This window comes from Onthophagus taurus, chromosome 2, assembly GCF_036711975.1.
Source record: "Onthophagus taurus isolate NC chromosome 2, IU_Otau_3.0, whole genome shotgun sequence".
Classification (NCBI taxonomy): domain Eukaryota; kingdom Metazoa; phylum Arthropoda; class Insecta; order Coleoptera; family Scarabaeidae; genus Onthophagus; species Onthophagus taurus.
Window position 1 is genome coordinate 7,776,057 of NC_091967.1, and position 18,374 is coordinate 7,794,430.

The window sequence follows — 18,374 nt, forward strand, 5'->3', positions numbered from 1 at the left end:
TAAACCATTTATTTAGAGCTATGTTGTAGTTTACCTTCTTGGGCCGCCTTGAAACGATAAATTTCAAATGAAAATTTACATACTACATCGTATTAAAATTCCTTTTCTTCCAAAAAAGAATAAAAACTGCGGGGAATAAAAATAGAAACAGAAAAGAAAGATTAATACACGCCGTCGCATACAACTGGCATTCTGTGCGTAATTTCGTCTATAAAACTACGAAATTATTTTCCCCATATTAGAGAAACTATGCAAGGTATACAGAGGTGAGATTAAATTACAAAATGAACACTGCATACCTGCTATTCTCTCCATACCGCAAGATTCATGTTATAAACAAATCGTAAAAACTTGTTCATCGACAATTTAATTGAAATATTTTTAAGAAAATGTGAAAATGATACTCTTAAGTAATATTATTTAAGCTCATTTAAAATATGATTAAAAAAAAAGTAATATAGTAAAACCTAAAGGACGGTTCTCGTTTTAATTGTTTTTCAGCGCTAGATTGTTGTATTTTTTTACTGAACTAACAGTAGATGTAGAACTAGAAACATTCGGGTTTAGCCGTACGTCTCTTAAGACGGCTAAACTCGTTCATAGTACTAGTGCTAGTGCAAAACTGGAACTAACACTAGACCTGGAACTAGAAACATTCAGGTTTAGCAGTCTTTAAAGACGTGCGGCTAACCCCATTTTTTTGGATATAACGGACACTAATTTCCTGATATTAGTCCGTTATATTGAGGTTTTTACTGTATTCAGTTTATTGAAATATAAAAACCAGGTTAACTTCACAAAAGTGAATAAATTGTTTGTAAAATCCATTCATGCGAGAACTGGGAAAAACTGCACTTTAACAAATTTTTGTTTCTCTTTTTTAAAGTTTCAAAGTAAAAAATAAAACAATGTTTTAATATTTACCATTTATATCGCAAAATGTTTGGTTTTGTTGATGTAATCGAAAACTTTTGAAACAATATCGCATGATGTAGTAGATACATTCGTGTTTACAAGGTTGTTTTAACCCGTTTTGAAGTTTAATATCAACAATTTTGAGGTTGTCTCAACCATATGAACTCGTATAGAAAAGAATTTCATACAATAATTATTTAGTATTGGGCTTGAAACACTAAAAAATTCTCTATAAATAAATAATAACGTTATTTTATTTAAAAAAATAAAGATTGATGGGATTCAGAAACAACCCATGTTTTTATTACGTATTAAATTAACTGGAGATGGGATTTTATGGCTCCCATAAACGTAAATGTCTTTATGCGTTCCGCAAACATTAATCTGTACGTGTATATTATAATTCATGAGAAAAAGTACCTTGCATATACTTTATACCAATATCAATAAATTTTTAAACAAAGAACGATTTTTCTAGACATTTTTTTTAAACAAATTTTCGATTAAATTTAATAAAAATGTGTTAAGAAAGAAATTCAATGTAACAAATGTTTCAATGTAAGTTTACAGCGCTGTTCGACGTTAAAAGAATTAAAATTTTCCAACGGTCTCGGTATTAAACAACATTGTCTACACAAAACCGTTACATATAGGAGGTCAACGGTAAAAATCTCTTTTCATTAAAAACGTATAAACAAAATTCAAATATTTATCATTATTAATTAATTTAAGTAAAGTTAAGTAAATTTCTCTTGATTGGAGTTCATTTAAAAAAGCTCTAAATTGACACGATTACTCTTAGCCGTGCGTCTTCAGACGAACTAGAAACCCGAAACTTTCTAGTTCTAGGTCTAGTGTTAGTTCTACTTTTAGTTCAATGAAAAATATACAATTTGGTGGTAGATCGCGGCAAGAGTTTGATTACTGTAGATTGATTTGGTATCTCCAATATTTTTGACATAACTTTAACGCAAAATAAATTAAACTTAAAAGAAATAATTTTACTCCAATAATTAATACAAGTTATACACCAATAATAGAATCCGGTTTTTATATTTACATAACATGCACGAAAGCAAAATATAATCCAAAAAAAATCATCAAATTCACTCCTGTTTTTGCTGATTAATATTAAACAACACCTTTTTTATCCTTTTTTTTTAAGTTAAAAATTCCCCGAATATTTAATCTAACCCAAAAAAATCCATAATCCCATAATTGAGTGGGTTCACGACCCTTCCTATTTCATTCTCTCCACTTGCTGAATTATTCATTTTCAATATTCTTAAATCAAAATTTTTCATTTCCAAATGATCATTAAAAAAAGTTTCTTCTCCTGTTTCACCACATTTCTTTTTCTTTAATAAATCTGCAATATTTTTGTGCCTTTGCATCCCTTATAAAAGTAATTACACACACTTCGACACCATCTGGACAACACACCCAGTCCATTTTTGCACAACCTAACTCAATTATCTCATCCTCGTAGCACCCTTCTGGGTTTCCTTCTCTTAATTCTCTTCTCGTCGTTGTTCCGGTTTTATTTCGGTTAGTTTGGTTTTATGGGACATGTGGTGTTCGAATGTTAGTTATTACCGTTTTGCTCTTTTATGAAATCTAACGATTTTTTATTTTTTATGATATTTAATCGTATATTTCTTTCCTCAGGTCTAATAATCAAGCTCATATTAATAGATGGGAAGAAGTCCAGAAAGAAATCGCGGCTACCGGAACGTATCATTTAACCGAAACCGAATTGATTTACGGTGCAAAATTGGCATGGAGAAATTCGCCGAGGTGTATTGGAAGAATTCAATGGTCAAAACTTCAGGTAAATATCTAAATAATAAACACCGGAAATTTCATATAACTTGCAATATATGAATGCTGTAACCAGAGTTATGAAACTACTATATACTTGCACTGTCCCACATAAAAGGCAATATAGCTTAATAGTACAGGCATTGGGTCGTTTTGCAAAGGAAAAGTTTTGCTTGGAAAAAGATGAGCGACGTGCGCTTTCAAGACGGCTAAACCCAAATGATTGGTCTTGTGTTAGTTCTACCGTTAGTGCTAGTGCAATACTAGAACTAACACAAGACCTAGAACTAGAATCATTCAAGTTTAGCCGCCTTGACAGACGTGCGTTTCTAGTTCTAGGTCTAGTGTTACTTCAATTGAAATATACAACAATCTTGCGCTGAATAACAATTAAAACTAGAACTAACAGTAGACCCGTCTGAAGACGCACGGCTAAACCCGAAACTTTCTAGTTCTAGTTTTAGTTTAATAAAAATATGTAACATAGTGATATCTTATGTTAACTAGCGCTACCTACTTCTGTCACTAGAACTAAAATTAGTCCTACAACTAGAAACATTCAGACATGTTGTATTTTATGTGGGTCAAAGTAAGTAGGTACGCCCTGATTTCTATTGAAATATATTTTTGTATACTGCATTTTAAGTGAAATTCACTGTATAATTATTAATTTTAATATTTAATAAGTAATTTGAAAAGTTGCAAACTATTAACTCTTAAAATGTAATAGTTCAAGAGTTAATTAAATACCCTCCGAAACTATCACTATTCCCTAAATTTAAATTATCGTCGATCGGGAGAGAGAGACTAAACGAACTTTGTCAATAATTGGAGTTAAATAGGTTAGACAGGATCTCCTCGACACCCCAGAAACCTTTCATTTCAACGACATTAAAATAACTCCTAATTTGACAATTTTTTAACATAACTCTTTCTGAAATAAATTTTTATGGACGATGAAACCCATCTATCTGCTTTAATGTAATCTCGGTCACGTTTATACCCATATTTCGACGGAGCTTATCCGAGGGGTCTAACATCACGAGCAGTGTATTTACGTAAAACGGACAAATTGTCCTTCGGAACGAAGGGACAAGAGAAAGACCGACGGTTTCTGTTCGCGTTGATGTGCGCCCCTTTTCAGTAGTTCTGAAAAGCATCCACTGACGCTTACTTGTCTCACGCGGACCACCACACATCACCAAATAAACGCTTTCCAGCTTTTATGTACTAACACCAAAGCATTCCCTTTCGCCGGAGGCTCTTAAAACCTGATAACGACGCTCAATGTCGTTTTACCTTTTCGTTCCTCCACGTCATCTAGTTAACTTTAAATTTAATTTCTCTGCATTGCAGGTTAATAAATTTATAAGATAGATGGTGTATTTGAATAATGTTACTAAAACCTTAGAGGTGATTTTTTCCTTTTTCTTTGTGCTGCATGATCTGCAAATTCTTCACGTTCCCTTACACATAACACGGAATTGGTTCTCAACCTTTTTTAAAAGAATAGATCTTTTGTTAAAATTTTATTAAATAATTAATAAAAGTAAATTTATTTTCTTTCATCAATACAATTTTATTGATTACTATCATTTACCTAAAACAGATCATTTATAAAAATCCTTTCTTTACGTCGCTTTAGAAGGGTGTATAAGTGAACTCATAACTTTTCAGTCTTTTCAAACCGTCCCAAGTTAAGTTAAGATAAAGAGGCAACATTTTTCACAAATTTAGTTTATTTCTCGCGAAACTCCCACATATTTTCCCTTTTCCATACCGTTCATTGCGTAATAAAAACGGAAAAAACTTGTTTCTTCTCTATCACGTTGAAGTAGAAAGTTGAATGTTTTATAAAAGGGATGCTGTTGAAGGTAAACGGGCCGCGTCAATTGAGGGATGTGAATGGAAACCGGTGTTTGCACGGCCTTATGAGGGAGGACCTTCATGCTGTGTCCATTGGTTCGGCGAAATTTCCATTCTATTCGCATTTCAAAATCTCTCTTTACCAAAGATCTTCAGGGTATAGCCTACAATTTGCCCGAAAGCGGCTACTTTCATATTCTATTGAGTTTGAAATGAACTGTTTCGACGAAATTTATAAACTTTAACGAAATATTACACAATTATAATAATAAATGTATTTTTAGTATTTTTTATTTGAGTTTTGAGTTCATATTTGGTGTTCTAAACTTATACATTAACCAACCTTTGTTTTGTCAATTTATCTCTTGTGTTACGTGAACCGTGTTTATAACAGTATCCGTGTTAATTACTTTTATAAAATTTATCTCCTCTTCATTTTCCGTGTCATGGTTTTTGTAACATTTTTCCTCGGTTAAATTAACAAAGTAGTTAGATCTTGCACTGGGAGATAATGTCTATGCGATATCGTTACCGAATGGAGCTTCATTATGTAACCATAGTTTAATAAGGAACATATCGACTTTAATAATTAAGTAGGTAACGGGTTCGTTATCTCATTCTCCCGTAGATTCGGTCCTGTGAGTTGTTTTGTGCATAAACCCGAATCGAATGAAATATGCAGAACGATGCCACTGGGAACTATATCTCACGTCCACTTAAATTGATTATAAAATTACCCAAATATTTTGGAATTAGAATTACCGATTTCTAAATTGATTGATAAATATTTATAAACTGATTCAGTTACAATATATCATGTTTTCAAATCAACTTGTCACACTGACATTTTAAACTGTCATTAGGTTTTAATTCCCTAACCTCAACTATCTATTCTATTCTATTTCGCGAGTATTTGCAGCTTTGTCCTTATCATTCCAATCATCTTCACCCAGTCCTCTACTCTTCATATCCACATTGATATCCTGGATCAATTTTTTTCTAGAGCTACATCTTTTGTTTCTTTCGGCTGGCACCCAGTTCCAAACCTTAAGTGGGATTCTACCTTTACTCATTCGGCGTAGATGTCCATACCATTTTAGTTACTTTTCATTTATAGTGTACTATTGACTTAAATCACACGTAAATAATCTTTATTTTATCAATTAAAAATGTTTTTAACGTTTTAATTGTATTGTAATAATCGTAAATTTAATTGACAGTGCCGATAAAACAGTAATTCTATTAACTACCAACCTAGTTTATAACGAATAAAGACATATAACACCGGAAATGGGTAACATTTAACTATTCACTATCTTAATGTTAGTCGTAATCACAAAATAACCGATATAAATAGATTAATTATAACATAACAGAAAATGATTTTGATTGTTAAACTCGAACTTTGAGCAAAACGTTTATTACCATAAGAGTAATATTTGCGTTAAAACCATCTCGTCGTGTACACAACATGGTATAACGTGTTGTTGCAAACGGGGTTGAAAATAAATGCGTTTATGCAGATGTTGCAAACTGTCGCCGGTTTCTCGGTTTCGACAAATTTCCATCCTACCGCAAACTGTCGCAATTTCATCTCTTCTCTACGTGTATGGAAGGTGAATGAAACTTTTTTGTGGACTCGCTTTTTTTTGCTGAAACCTTAAGAGAAAGCTGATCCAAGTTAATCATTCGGAAATCCTTGAGCGCGGTAAATAAAAAAAGGATTCTGGTTTCAACCAGGAATTATCAAACAAAATTTGATTTAATGAACGTTTATGTTTGTATTCTTAATAAACGTTTATGAACGTATTCATTGTAAAATTAAGAGGTTAAATGTCAAAAATTAACCTAAAAATATAACTAAAAATGTTAAACGAAAATGTTTCAAGTTGAAATAGTAAAACTGATAAGAATGTTGTTTTAAATTTTAAGATAATTTTAAGTAATATTAAGTAATTTTAAGATGAAGTAGGAAAGTTGGTGGAAAAGTTTGAAAACCTCTGTCTTAATCAGAGCACCTTCCCGTTTCCTATCTTTATAGCGGCAATCTAAAAGGAGGTGCATTACCGTGGAAGTGAATTTTGTGGGACGATTTCTTTCCCAGTTAATTTACTTCGGACCCTATCTTAACATTTCACGTCTTTCGTGTACACAGAATTTTCGAAGTACTTTTATTTGCTAAATTAGTACAAAAAATATTGTCTTTTCTGATTTTTATTTGTTTTTAGGTTTTTGATTGTCGCTATGTCACCACTACAAGTGGAATGTTCGAAGCACTTTGTAACCATATAAAGTACAGCACCAACAAAGGTAACATAAGGTGAGTTGACCCTTTCTTACTACTACACCTACTTAGTTTAAGACAAACTTTATCGAATCTGTTCAACTTCCACCAAAGCCGTGTGTCCAAGACACGTGTTGTCGATGCGACGAGAATTTCAAATTTCCCAATGAATTTTTAATCGCTTTAAAAGAATCATCAATGATTCTTTTATTTTTTTATTTTGTTACATTTCAATTCTAATTAGAACTATATTTCTAACTTTCCAAACGTAATTTCGAAATTCCCCTTTTTTCTCCCAGAAACTCGCCTTAATAAAGCCAAGCTATTGTTTTACACGTGAATTGATGGGGTAAGAAGGGGTGTGACATGGGACGGCGGTGCTAATATAGTGAAATTGGAGGTGACAGACTTGAACAAATACAAACCCTTAGCTTCGAGAGTCCACCCCCTAAATACTCCCCCTTTAAGTTTACTTTCGTGTTGTTCTCTTCATGGTTTATTTGAACTTATTTATTAAAAATAACGGTAATAAACAGTTTTTTTGATTAATTCCCTTTAAATTGAATTGGAACAGTCTTCTCGCTAACTAACAGTTAAACAATCGAGGCTTGTTGAACACGTGTAATTACGCGGTGACGATTTCATTGTTTAATAACGTAACAATAGTAAACCGGAGTTCTCTGTAGCTTATAAACATTGAAACGTTAAATTCCAAAAAGCCGGGGGGAAACGGATTTGCGACAACCGTAATGATTAAATACCTTTACCCGGGGACTAAAACTATACGGTTTGATTTCGAAATTTATGACGGTTTAGATTTCACAGAATGAAACCATTCAAGTTTGAAAATAATTGTTTATATTCTAGAAATTAAGCTGCACGCTTCGCTTTGTTCTCTATTTAACAAATAATAGATTTATCGAATATTATTTGACTCAGTTCCGACAAACGTAACAATAATAACGTAATATGTACAATTAATATTATAAAGCAGAGGTTTATGAAAACATTCGCGGCGCTTTCTGACACTGTTTTTAAAGAATATTAATAATTTAAAATGCATCTAATAAATTCTAAAATATAAAAAAGTCGTATTTATTTCTTAATAAGGAATAATTGATCATGATTTTTTAGTTATAAAGCTGTTCTTTTTTTAACATTAATGGATAGAAAATTAAAACTCCTTTAAAATGAATCCAAGCTCCACTTATTTATCTCCAACCGTTATCGAAATATCTTAATTTTTAGCAAAAAATGGCGATTATTTGGCATTTGACAGTTTATAACCTAACGTTTTTATTTTTTAACACAAACATCGTGTTTGGTATCAAATTAAAGCATTTTTGATTCTTAAGATCATTTCAATATTTATCAAAAAATCGTGATATGTAATTTTGACATTTGACAGTTTCTAACCTAACTTTTTTATTTTTTAACCCAAATATATCGTGTTTGGTATCAAATTAAAGCATTTTTGATTCTTGTTCGTTGCAGTGGACGAGATGTAATCGGTCGAAGTGGTCGGTCATTAGACGGCTGATTCTTGAAGTCGGCCGAGTTCGGTTCCACTATATGGGCAGCCTTACATGAAACTGATTCTAAAAACGACAAAACATTGCACTAAATAAGCTATAAATAAATTTTATAAATTTTTAGAGTATCAAGTTGAACGTATTCGAAGTAAACTCAGTACGAAACTCTTGGCATAACTCCTATTTTCCAAATGCTATTTCTCTTTTGTTCTCCTTCATTACCATTCGCCGTCGCAGGCTCGAATACAATGCCCAATGTTATGAAGATTGTATTGACCGTTAAAGTTTATTTAGTAACGAAACATCAACGGCACAATATTTCCTCAACCCAAAAAAAAATAATAAAACGAAACTATAGAAATAATTCGAATTTAGTTTTGCGAATAATTCTATTTCAACCTTAATTTTACGGTTAATAAATTAAATATCTCGTTTTAAGGTTGTTAAAAGTGGTGGAAATACCATTTTTAACAATACACAATGGAAATTCAACAATAAATATTGAAATTATAAAATAATACAGTGATTTCACGATTTTTTAATGGAAATTTGTTTGACTTGTTAAAAATGTTTAATTAAAAAGTTAGTTTTATAATTCAGGTTAACTACAGTAAAAGCTTTTTAATTTAATTAGATCAAATTGAATTGTTTTTAAGGTTTTTTTAATTTTCTTAACTCACTCGTACTCGAATTAAATCGAGGTTTAATCTTTATTGACAAATTGGCTATAATCTCCTCTCTTCTTGGAATTAGATTCAGCGCTGGTTATACCATTATCAAGGTAATTGCAATTACCAATCACTGCAAATGCGATAATTACTAAGTGAGGTGCTTAACCGACGCGTTAAATAACCTTTAATCTTCTAAAAATGACTTCAAACCAATTCGAGTTTACTATTACGGAATATCAAACGATTCATATTTCTCTTTAATAATCTCATTTCCTATTCATTTTTCTTCCAATTATTTTTTAATCGTTCATAATAGGGCAATTATTATTTCATTGGTGAATTATGTTTCACTGAAATAGCCTTGTTTTTTTCAGATCTGCTATAACAATTTTTCCACAACGAACCGATGGAAAACATGATTACAGAGTATGGAATAGTCAACTTATAGCTTACGCCGGTTACAAACAATCCGATGGTTCAATAATCGGCGATCCAATAAATGTGGAATTTACGGAAGTTTGCACAAAACTCGGTTGGAGAGGTGCAGGTACAAGATTTGATATTCTACCTTTACTTCTTTCGGCCAACGGTCACGATCCCGATTATTTCGACATTCCCGCCGAATTAATTATGGAAGTTAATTTAACACATCCAAAGTAAGTTAAATTAATGTTTTTCGTTTTCGAGTTTTTTGAGTGCAAAAAGAAATAAATAAAAGGAACGTTAAAAGATCCACTGATGGGTTGTAAATCAATGTGATACAGAGAGGGAATTCGGTCAAATTATGGTTTACGGGTGTGTTCATGAACCCATAAACCATAAAATACGTCCGTTTTCGAATCTTCTTTTTTTGCCCAAATAAAATATAGCGAACAGTTTTTTTTTTAATTTTGCAGTTATGATTGGTTTGAAGAAATGGGACTTAAATGGTATTGTTTACCGGCTGTTTCAAGTATGATGTTCGATTGCGGTGGTCTTCAATTTACGGCAGCTCCATTTAACGGGTGGTATATGAGCACGGAAATCGGTTGTCGTGATTTATGCGATTCACAACGTTACAATTTACTTGAAGTAAGTACAGTAAATTCTAGATATAACGGATTAATAAGGGGAAGGGGGTGTCCGTTATAACCAAAAGTCTGTTATATTCAAAATTGTTAATTTGCATTTTAAACGTGTCAATGTCTGAAGATGCACGGCTAAATCCAAAACTTTCTAGTTATGTCTAGTGCTAGTTCTAGTATTAGTTCAATGAAAACTATACAACAAACGTTGTTAATTGAACCTAGAGCCACCACCCTTCATTTCTACATCGTATAGACAACTCTGGGAATACCCCACGTTTATTACCGAGTACAGTCGGTTATTTTAAATTTCTCAAATTAATCACAAAATATACTTACTCATCTTAATCATCTGAATTGAAAGATTTTAAAAAAACTTTAAGCATAAAAGACAACTTGTTATCTCGGACAACTTTATTTTGTTCTCCTTTTAAAGGAGTAAGTTTAAAAACACACTTTTTATCTCTTGAAATATTAAATTTATAAAAACAAAAAAATCGTTTTGGTGTTTATCTCTAAATAATTTGTTTTTAAATTTTTTTAGCCTATAGCATTAAAAATGGGATTGGATACACGAACTCCCGTAACTCTTTGGAAAGATAAAGCCATGGTCGAATGCAACGTTGCAGTTTTATTCAGCTTCCAAGCGAAAGGTGTAACCATAGTGGATCATCACACAGCTTCAGAATCGTTTATAAAACACCTAGAGAATGAAGTTCGTTTAAGAAGCGGCTGTCCGGCAGATTGGGCGTGGATTGTTCCGCCTCTTTCCGGTTCTGCAACGCCGGTTTTCCATCAGGAAATGGCTTTGTACTACATGAAACCATCGTATGAATATCAAGTAAGAATTTTTTTATTTAAAAGAAAACTAAAAACCTTTTCTACTCAACACTTAAACAGTAACTAATTTCAATATTTAATTTTATTTGCTTTAAAATAACCAAAATAATTTGTCAACAAATAATAAAATGTCATTGAGTTAAAAAAATTAATAATAGCGCCATCTATTAATTAGTAGCTTGATTACTTATTATTGAAATTTTATTTATTGACTTATTTTAAGGTATAAATAAAGTTAAGTTGGGAAAGTTTCTTCTTTGTACGAACTTTTACTTCAATAACTAAACTTTCGTTGAATTTAATTTAATCACACTTCAACACCTTGTCGAAAAACAACAAAAATAATTATTAACGTCAAGATAAGAAGAATTTTCAATTTAACCACACTTCACCACTTTGTCTACGTAAAACAAGAAAATCCTCCGGAATTCCGTTTGAAAATTTCCAATCTCTAAACGACTCGGATTCCGATATATTCAATAGTTGAAAAAGGAACAAAAAGCTCACCGCAATAACTGTCAACGGTTTAAAAGTGTGTTGCTCAACCAAGTGGGTGGTAAAGTTAGGTATTTTTTTCTGCGTAGCGCTTCGAAAAGGGTGTGTTTAAACAGAATAAGGGATGAGACGGACACGGAAAAAAGGCAGATGGGAAGAGAGGAAATAAAATTCCGTTTCGAAATAGTTGTGGTGTGGTTTGAACTTCTAACTCACGGTGACGCGACTAAAAAAAGTTACTCCCATAACTTATCTTGATACATAAATAATTACTTTTTAACCTTAACTTGTCATAAATAAAGGAAGGAATCATAAACTTTAAAGCGTCACTTTCATAACCTTAGTTATGGCCTATTCGTGAAGTTTTACACGTGAAGTAAATAAAATGTAGTGGAATAATATGGGATGTAGTACCTTAGGACATAAATACGGAGGCCCTTCTGGTTAAAGTCGGTTGTTTTGGAAGGGCAAAAGGATACGGGCGTTACCTTAACTCAACCGGAAATATAAACGCGTAGCTTTGAGAAATTTATGTTTTCCTTTTACGAAAAGATACCGATATAATTTTGAATCCAAATAAAAATGTTTTGCTTTAAAATCAGTTTAAGAAAATAATAAAATTTATTTATTTATCTTTTTTTATGTTATAGGATCCCGCCTGGAAAACACACGTTTGGAAAAAGAATCGCGATTCGGGAAAGAATCAAAAGAAACCGAGAAGAAAGTTTCATTTTAAACAAATTGCAAGGTAATTTTTTTTAATTTGTTGAAAATAACATCTTCAATACATTTTTGATAGATTTAATAACATTTGACGTTTTGTATGTCACTTTTTAAATCTAAATTATAACAGATCAAATGTCATTTTGACGTTTTATATGACATTTCTATTTTTGACATGTTGAATCTGTCATTTTAAACGTCATTTTCAATCCTATGACAGATCTAATGTGTTATTTCTAATGTTTTATAAGATTTTCGATTATTTATATTGAAATTAAAAAAATAATTCTTTTCAGGGCTGTTAAATTTACTTCAAAGTTATTCGGTCGTGCTCTTTCGCGACGGATTAAAGCAACAGTACTTTATGCGACGGAAACGGGAAAATCGGAAGGTTACGCGAAGAAATTGGGCGAAATATTCGGGCACGCGTTCAACGCGCAAGTTTACTGCATGTCGGACTATGACATATCGAGCATCGAACACGAGGCTCTTCTATTGGTGGTGACCTCTACATTTGGAAATGGTGACCCACCTGAAAACGGAGAGGTAAAAATTATTATTTTATAACATTTTAAATTGCAAAATGGCATAAATTATTTTATAAAAAAAATATTGAGCCCTATTTATTGGGTGGAAGGGCCATAAACATTAATTTTACTCGTTGGAGTAAATCCGGGATGAGATCCTTTAAAATGTACGAGCGGATAACGTTTTTGTCGAGCTTGAAACGCAGATGTAGCATAGAAGCCACAACCTATCTTTAATCATTCGTTAAACAAATTAATTTTTTTATTCTTTCTCCTTTAGGAATTCGCAAAAAACTTGTACACGTTGAAACTAAACGAAAACGGGCTTAATAATGGAGATACCAAACTTAGGTAAGTGTTGATAATAAGTTTTCCGTATTTATTCTTAACTTTACGGGGTAAGAAAACCCCCGCGAAAATAAGATAAGAACTTAAGAACCCGAAAACGATTTCTCGCGTTGCAAATTTTAACCCAGTTTCTTAATTAATTTCGTCCCGCTCGATTGGGATTAATAAAAATGATAGAATCAATTTTTTACCTTCCGCTAAAAGAGGTAGACTAGCAATCAAAGTTAAACCTCTAATAATTCGATTTTCTTCCCCTTTTTCTCCGGTTCATTCAGGTCAAAGGCCAATTTTAACTCACTTTATTATTTCTCGGGTTAAGTGCATCGATAAGGTACAAAAATTGAATTTAAAGAACTACAATAATTTATAAACGTATTTCTTATCAATTTGTGAAATAATTAATTTAGTGATTTATTTATGTTAGTATGACAATGCAAACGTCGAAATCGTTTATAAAAGCTAACAGCCAGAGCGACATAAACGCAGTAAAGAAGCTAGATCGTTGGGATTCTCTCAGAGGATCAGCTAGCGAACCTTTACTGGAAGACACTTTTGGTCCCTTGAGTAACGTAAGGTAAGAGGTTAAAACGACACTGTTTTTTTAGAGAAGCATGAATAGAATAAAAACACGAAAAACGTAATAAACATAAAACGTAACTTGCCCCTTGGAGAAACTGCATGACATTTTAGATAAGAAAGAATTTTGTTTCTTCAAATATGAATTACTTAATATTATTACTTACCACTTGGGGTTATTTGATGGTGAAGTGATTGAATTCTGCATGGAGATCGCACAAAATCGATAAATTCTTGAAATATCCTCGATAAGTAACACTTTCGCGGACAGAACTGCGTATGCAATCAATTGGTCCGTTTACGGGCGTACTATCGAAGTCATAGTGTCCGCGAAAGTGTTAAATATGTCAAATTCTATGTGTCAAAACGGCGTTGCCTAGGTAACAAAAAAAAATTTACAGTTTTTAGTTGCTTTAATTTTCTAGAGATGGCATACATCCCGGGAACAGGTGTACAACTCTACTGCCCGTTCTTAACGAATGTTTTTAGTTATAGGTTTAGTGTTAGTTCTACTTTTAGTTCAATAAAAATGTACAATAATCTAGCACTGAATAACTAGAACTAACACTAGACCTAGAACTAGAAACATTCGAAACATAAACTTAACTTGCTTCTTGGAGAAACTTCATGACATTTTAGATAAAAAGAAATCTTTTTTTCTTCAAATATAAATTACTTAATATTATTACTTACCACTTGGGGTTATGTAATTGATGGTAAGGTGATTAAATTCTGCATGCAACCCGCACAAAATCGAAAAAATCTTGAAACAACCTCGATAAGTAAACATGTCAAATTCGTTGTATCAAAACTGCGGGTAACAAAAAGGGAATTTAATGAAAACATGAAATTCCCTAAACAGATCGAAAAAGGGCGCTAAATTTAAACATGACCTATGCGAAGTTAGCCCCCAATTTTTCTAGCCCCCAATTAGATAGGATTTTACATGTATAGTATTTTGATTATAACAAGAGAACCAGTCAACCGATACAACGATACAAAAAAAAGAGACTCCCCCATAAAAAAGTTTGAATTAGATTATACTATACTCTGTTTTTAAACCAGGAGGAGTAAACGCGAAAGTCAGATTTACACTAGGAAAAATCACCAGAAAATATCACTAGATATTTTGGCGGTAAATTTAAATTAATAATTATTATTATTTATTTATTTACTTATTATTGTATTTATTTTCGTTTGTTATCGTCAACATTAAACATACAAATTAACATTGAAGTTATGAGTGTATTTATTTCAAAATATAATAAAGAAGGGTTTAAGAACACAAAATTTACAATAATGACACGAAACTGTCGAATTGTCAATAACCTAACCTTCAAATTCAAAATCAAAATTCAAAATTGCCTGTGTGTGAACCTTCCTCGCATTCAACCAATCACGTGCAAGGTCAATCTGGTGACAAATTTAAAATACTCCTCCTGGTTTAAAAACAGAGTATAATTACCAAAGAAAACTTCAAGGTATAATTAATGTTTGTAAACAAAACTAACCTTACCTAACATTCCTTCACGCTATAATTGACATTACAAAAGAAAACTTCACGCTATAATTGCCATTACTAATTGCCAAAGAAAACTTCATGGTATAATTAATGTTTGTAAACAAAACTAACCTTACCTCACATTCCTTCACGCTATAATTGACATTACAAAAGAAAACTTCACGCTATAATTGCCATTACAAATTGCCAAAGAATACTTCATGGTATAATTAATGTTTGTAAACAAAACTAACCTTACCGAACATTCCTTCACGCTATAATTGACATTACAAAAGAAAACTTCACGCTATAATTGCCATTACTAATTGCCAAAGAATACTTCATGGTATAATTAATGTTTGTAAACAAAACTAACCTTACATAACATTCAGCGTCTGAAGACACAGGGCTAAACCCGAAACTTAAAAATATACAACTTAGCGCTGAATAACAATTAAAACTAGAACTAACACTTGCACTAGAACTATACTCTGTTTTTAAACCAGGAGGAGTAAACGCGAAAGTCAGATTTATACTGGAAAAAATCACCAGAAAATATCACTAGATATTTTGGCGGGAAATTTAAATTAATAATTATTATTTATTTATTTACTTATTATTGTATTTATTTTCGTTTGTTATCGTCAACACTATACATACAAATTAACATTGAAGTTATGAGTGTATTTATTTCAATATATAATAAAAAAGGGTTTAAGAACACAAAATATACAATAATGACACGAAACTGTCGAATTATCAATTACCTAACCTTCAAATTCAAAATTGCCTATGTGTGAACCTTCCTCGCATTCAACCAATCACGTGCAAGGTCAATTTGGTGACAAATTTAAAATACTCCTCCTGGTTTAAAAACAGAGTATAGTATTATTTAAAGTGGTTTACACTCAATTTTAAAATTTCATGTTTTGACAATGTTGATAATTAAAACTTTATAATTTTTCAAGCACAAAATGCAAAAATTTATTGAATGGTACCGTTTTTCAAGCACAAATCCAATGAGTAGCGTTCAAACGGTTTTTATCTGGCAACATTACACCGTTCAAATCGCGAATTATCCCGATATGTTTTGGTAAATTAATAAAATTGAAAACGACTCACCGAATGGATGTTGTTTCCTTTGGATTTTATTTCGAAGCTCAGCTGGAAAGAAAAGATAATTAATTTATTGTAACAAAAAAAATGAATTAATACGATACCTTTTAACATCCATAAAATAGCAATCCGATGATCTCAACTATATCACATCACTAATATCACCTAACACTTAGCATTATTATTATTATTATTAAATATAGCACGTATTTATCACGTATTTATCGTATATCGTATTTATAATAAGTTTTATTTTTCTAAACTACTTCATCACCCTTAAACGCCCGCATATCAACTAAAATGCGTTATTAGCGAATCAACTTCCAAACATCCCCTCCTTAATTTATTGTGGGAAGAAGGAATACTGGAGGTGAATAAACAAAAAATGTAAAGACGACGGGCCGAAGCGGTTTTAAATCGTTTTTTGGTTTTAAAACTCAACCTTTCAATAAAAAAATTACTCGTTTTCTCGAAATATTTCAAATAAAACTTACGTCATTTTACTAAAATAAAACGCACTAATCGAATTTCAATGTTTAACACCTGCAAAAGAAAGTCTATTCCCCAATATAAAAAAAATAATTTAAACTAACTACCTTTGATCGAGATGTTGCATTTCCACTTTCGTATTAGTCAAAGATTAAGCTTTCGAATGAGACATTGTTTATCGAAATCGATTGACTGGTTCTCTTATTATAATCAAAATACTATATGTACATGTAAAATCCTATCTAATTGGGGGGTAACTTCGCATAGGTTTAAACATAAACGAAATTGACAGTTTTCTTAGTTGCAATAATTTCGAAGAGAGATGAAAATGCGTTGTTTTAAACCAAATTTAAAAAGAATGACTTTTGAAGAATAAATTTAAATGCATGAAGAATGTTTTTTATTAAATAATTTATTTCCACATTTATATATAAACGTTTTTTTAATTTTAGATTTGCCGTTTTTGCACTTGGTTCAAGTGCTTACCCGAATTTTTGTGCTTTCGGCCAATACGTTGATAATTTATTATTGGAATTGGGTGGCGAAAGATTATTAAAAATGGCTTGCGGCGATGAAATGTGCGGACAAGAGCAGGCGTTTCGAAAATGGGCCCCCGACGTTTTTAGAGTAAATAAAAAACACTCACAATCAATCGATTCTTAACTTTAAATTAATTTTTAAAGGTTGCTTGCGAAACTTTTTGTTTGGACGACGACGACGCGTTATTAGAAGCCACGATTACGTTACAAAGCGAAAATTTAAGCTCATCAACCGTTCGTTTCGTTGAATCGAAACCGAAAGATCTCGTTTCATCACTTTCAAAATGTTATAACAAACAGGTAAATTGATATTGCGGTTTGTATTAAAATTTTTGCATTTAAGAATAAAAGTTATTCGGTGAATGTAAAAAAAAGGGCGCAGATGTTCTATGTATAATTTATCTTGGGATTCTTTTTTCTTTTCCCTTTTTTTATTTCTAAGGGAAAAGAAAACAAAAAGGAGCATAATCTTCGACAGAAAAGAACGATATTTCTTTAAAAGTTTCAATAAACGTCTCCTTTATCGAAACGTTTATCCTTTAACCTTGAATTCAAAGCTCCTCATACGTTCTTATTTATTCTATTCTATTTTATTTTATTTTATTAAGGTGTATTCAACAAAATTACTTAATCGTACCAATTTGCACGGTGAAAAATCGACGAGAGCAACGCTTGCACTTGAATTCGAATGCAATTTGGCGTACAATCCTGGCGATCACGTGGGAGTTTATCCAAAAAACCGATCGGAAATAGTTGAGAAAATATTGAAACGTCTGAAAGGTGTTAACGATCCCGATGCGTCCGTGGAACTTCAAATTTTAAAGGAAACTCATACATCAAATGGTATTAAAACTAATATACCGGGAATTTCGTATAACTCGCAATATATGAATGCTATAACCATAGTTACGAAACTACTATACACTTGTACTGTCCCACATAAAATGAAACATAGCTTAATAGTTGGCATTGCGGTAGTTTTGCAAAGGAAACGTTTTGCTTAAAAAAAGTGACGTCCTTATGATAACTCTGAGTTTCCGTCTTAAGAGATGCACAGCTAAACCCGA

General features: G+C 31.8%; 1 protein-coding gene and 1 long non-coding RNA gene across 6 annotated transcripts in view; one reads left to right on the forward strand and one right to left on the reverse strand.

Annotated features, from left to right (window-relative positions):
- LOC111427474 (Nitric oxide synthase) overlaps window positions 1-18,374 on the forward strand; it is a 33,949-nt gene that overhangs the window by 13,382 nt on the left and 2,193 nt on the right. For 3 of the 5 annotated variants that reach the window (XM_023062638.2, XM_023062639.2, XM_071194081.1), the window contains 12 exons: window positions 2,584-2,746; window positions 6,831-6,922; window positions 9,464-9,745; window positions 9,986-10,160; window positions 10,698-10,994; window positions 12,139-12,236; window positions 12,508-12,757; window positions 13,019-13,089; window positions 13,511-13,660; window positions 17,221-17,395; window positions 17,452-17,607; window positions 17,916-18,150. In XM_023062638.2, coding sequence (XP_022918406.2) covers window positions 2,584-2,746; window positions 6,831-6,922; window positions 9,464-9,745; window positions 9,986-10,160; window positions 10,698-10,994; window positions 12,139-12,236; window positions 12,508-12,757; window positions 13,019-13,089; window positions 13,511-13,660; window positions 17,221-17,395; window positions 17,452-17,607; window positions 17,916-18,150 — 2,144 coding nt within the window. Of the gene's footprint in view, window positions 1-2,583; window positions 2,747-6,678; window positions 6,768-6,830; window positions 6,923-9,463; window positions 9,746-9,985; window positions 10,161-10,697; window positions 10,995-12,138; window positions 12,237-12,507; window positions 12,758-13,018; window positions 13,090-13,510; window positions 13,661-17,220; window positions 17,396-17,451; window positions 17,608-17,915; window positions 18,151-18,374 lie in introns of those variants that run through there. The other 2 variants (XM_023062641.2, XM_023062640.2) reach the window with 2 other exon arrangements.
- Window positions 12,230-15,750, reverse strand: LOC139428958 (uncharacterized). The gene is made up of 3 exons (XR_011639638.1): window positions 14,356-15,750; window positions 13,830-14,038; window positions 12,230-12,743 (listed from the first exon to the last, which is right to left on the reverse strand). It is a non-coding gene; the product is annotated as an uncharacterized lncRNA (long non-coding RNA).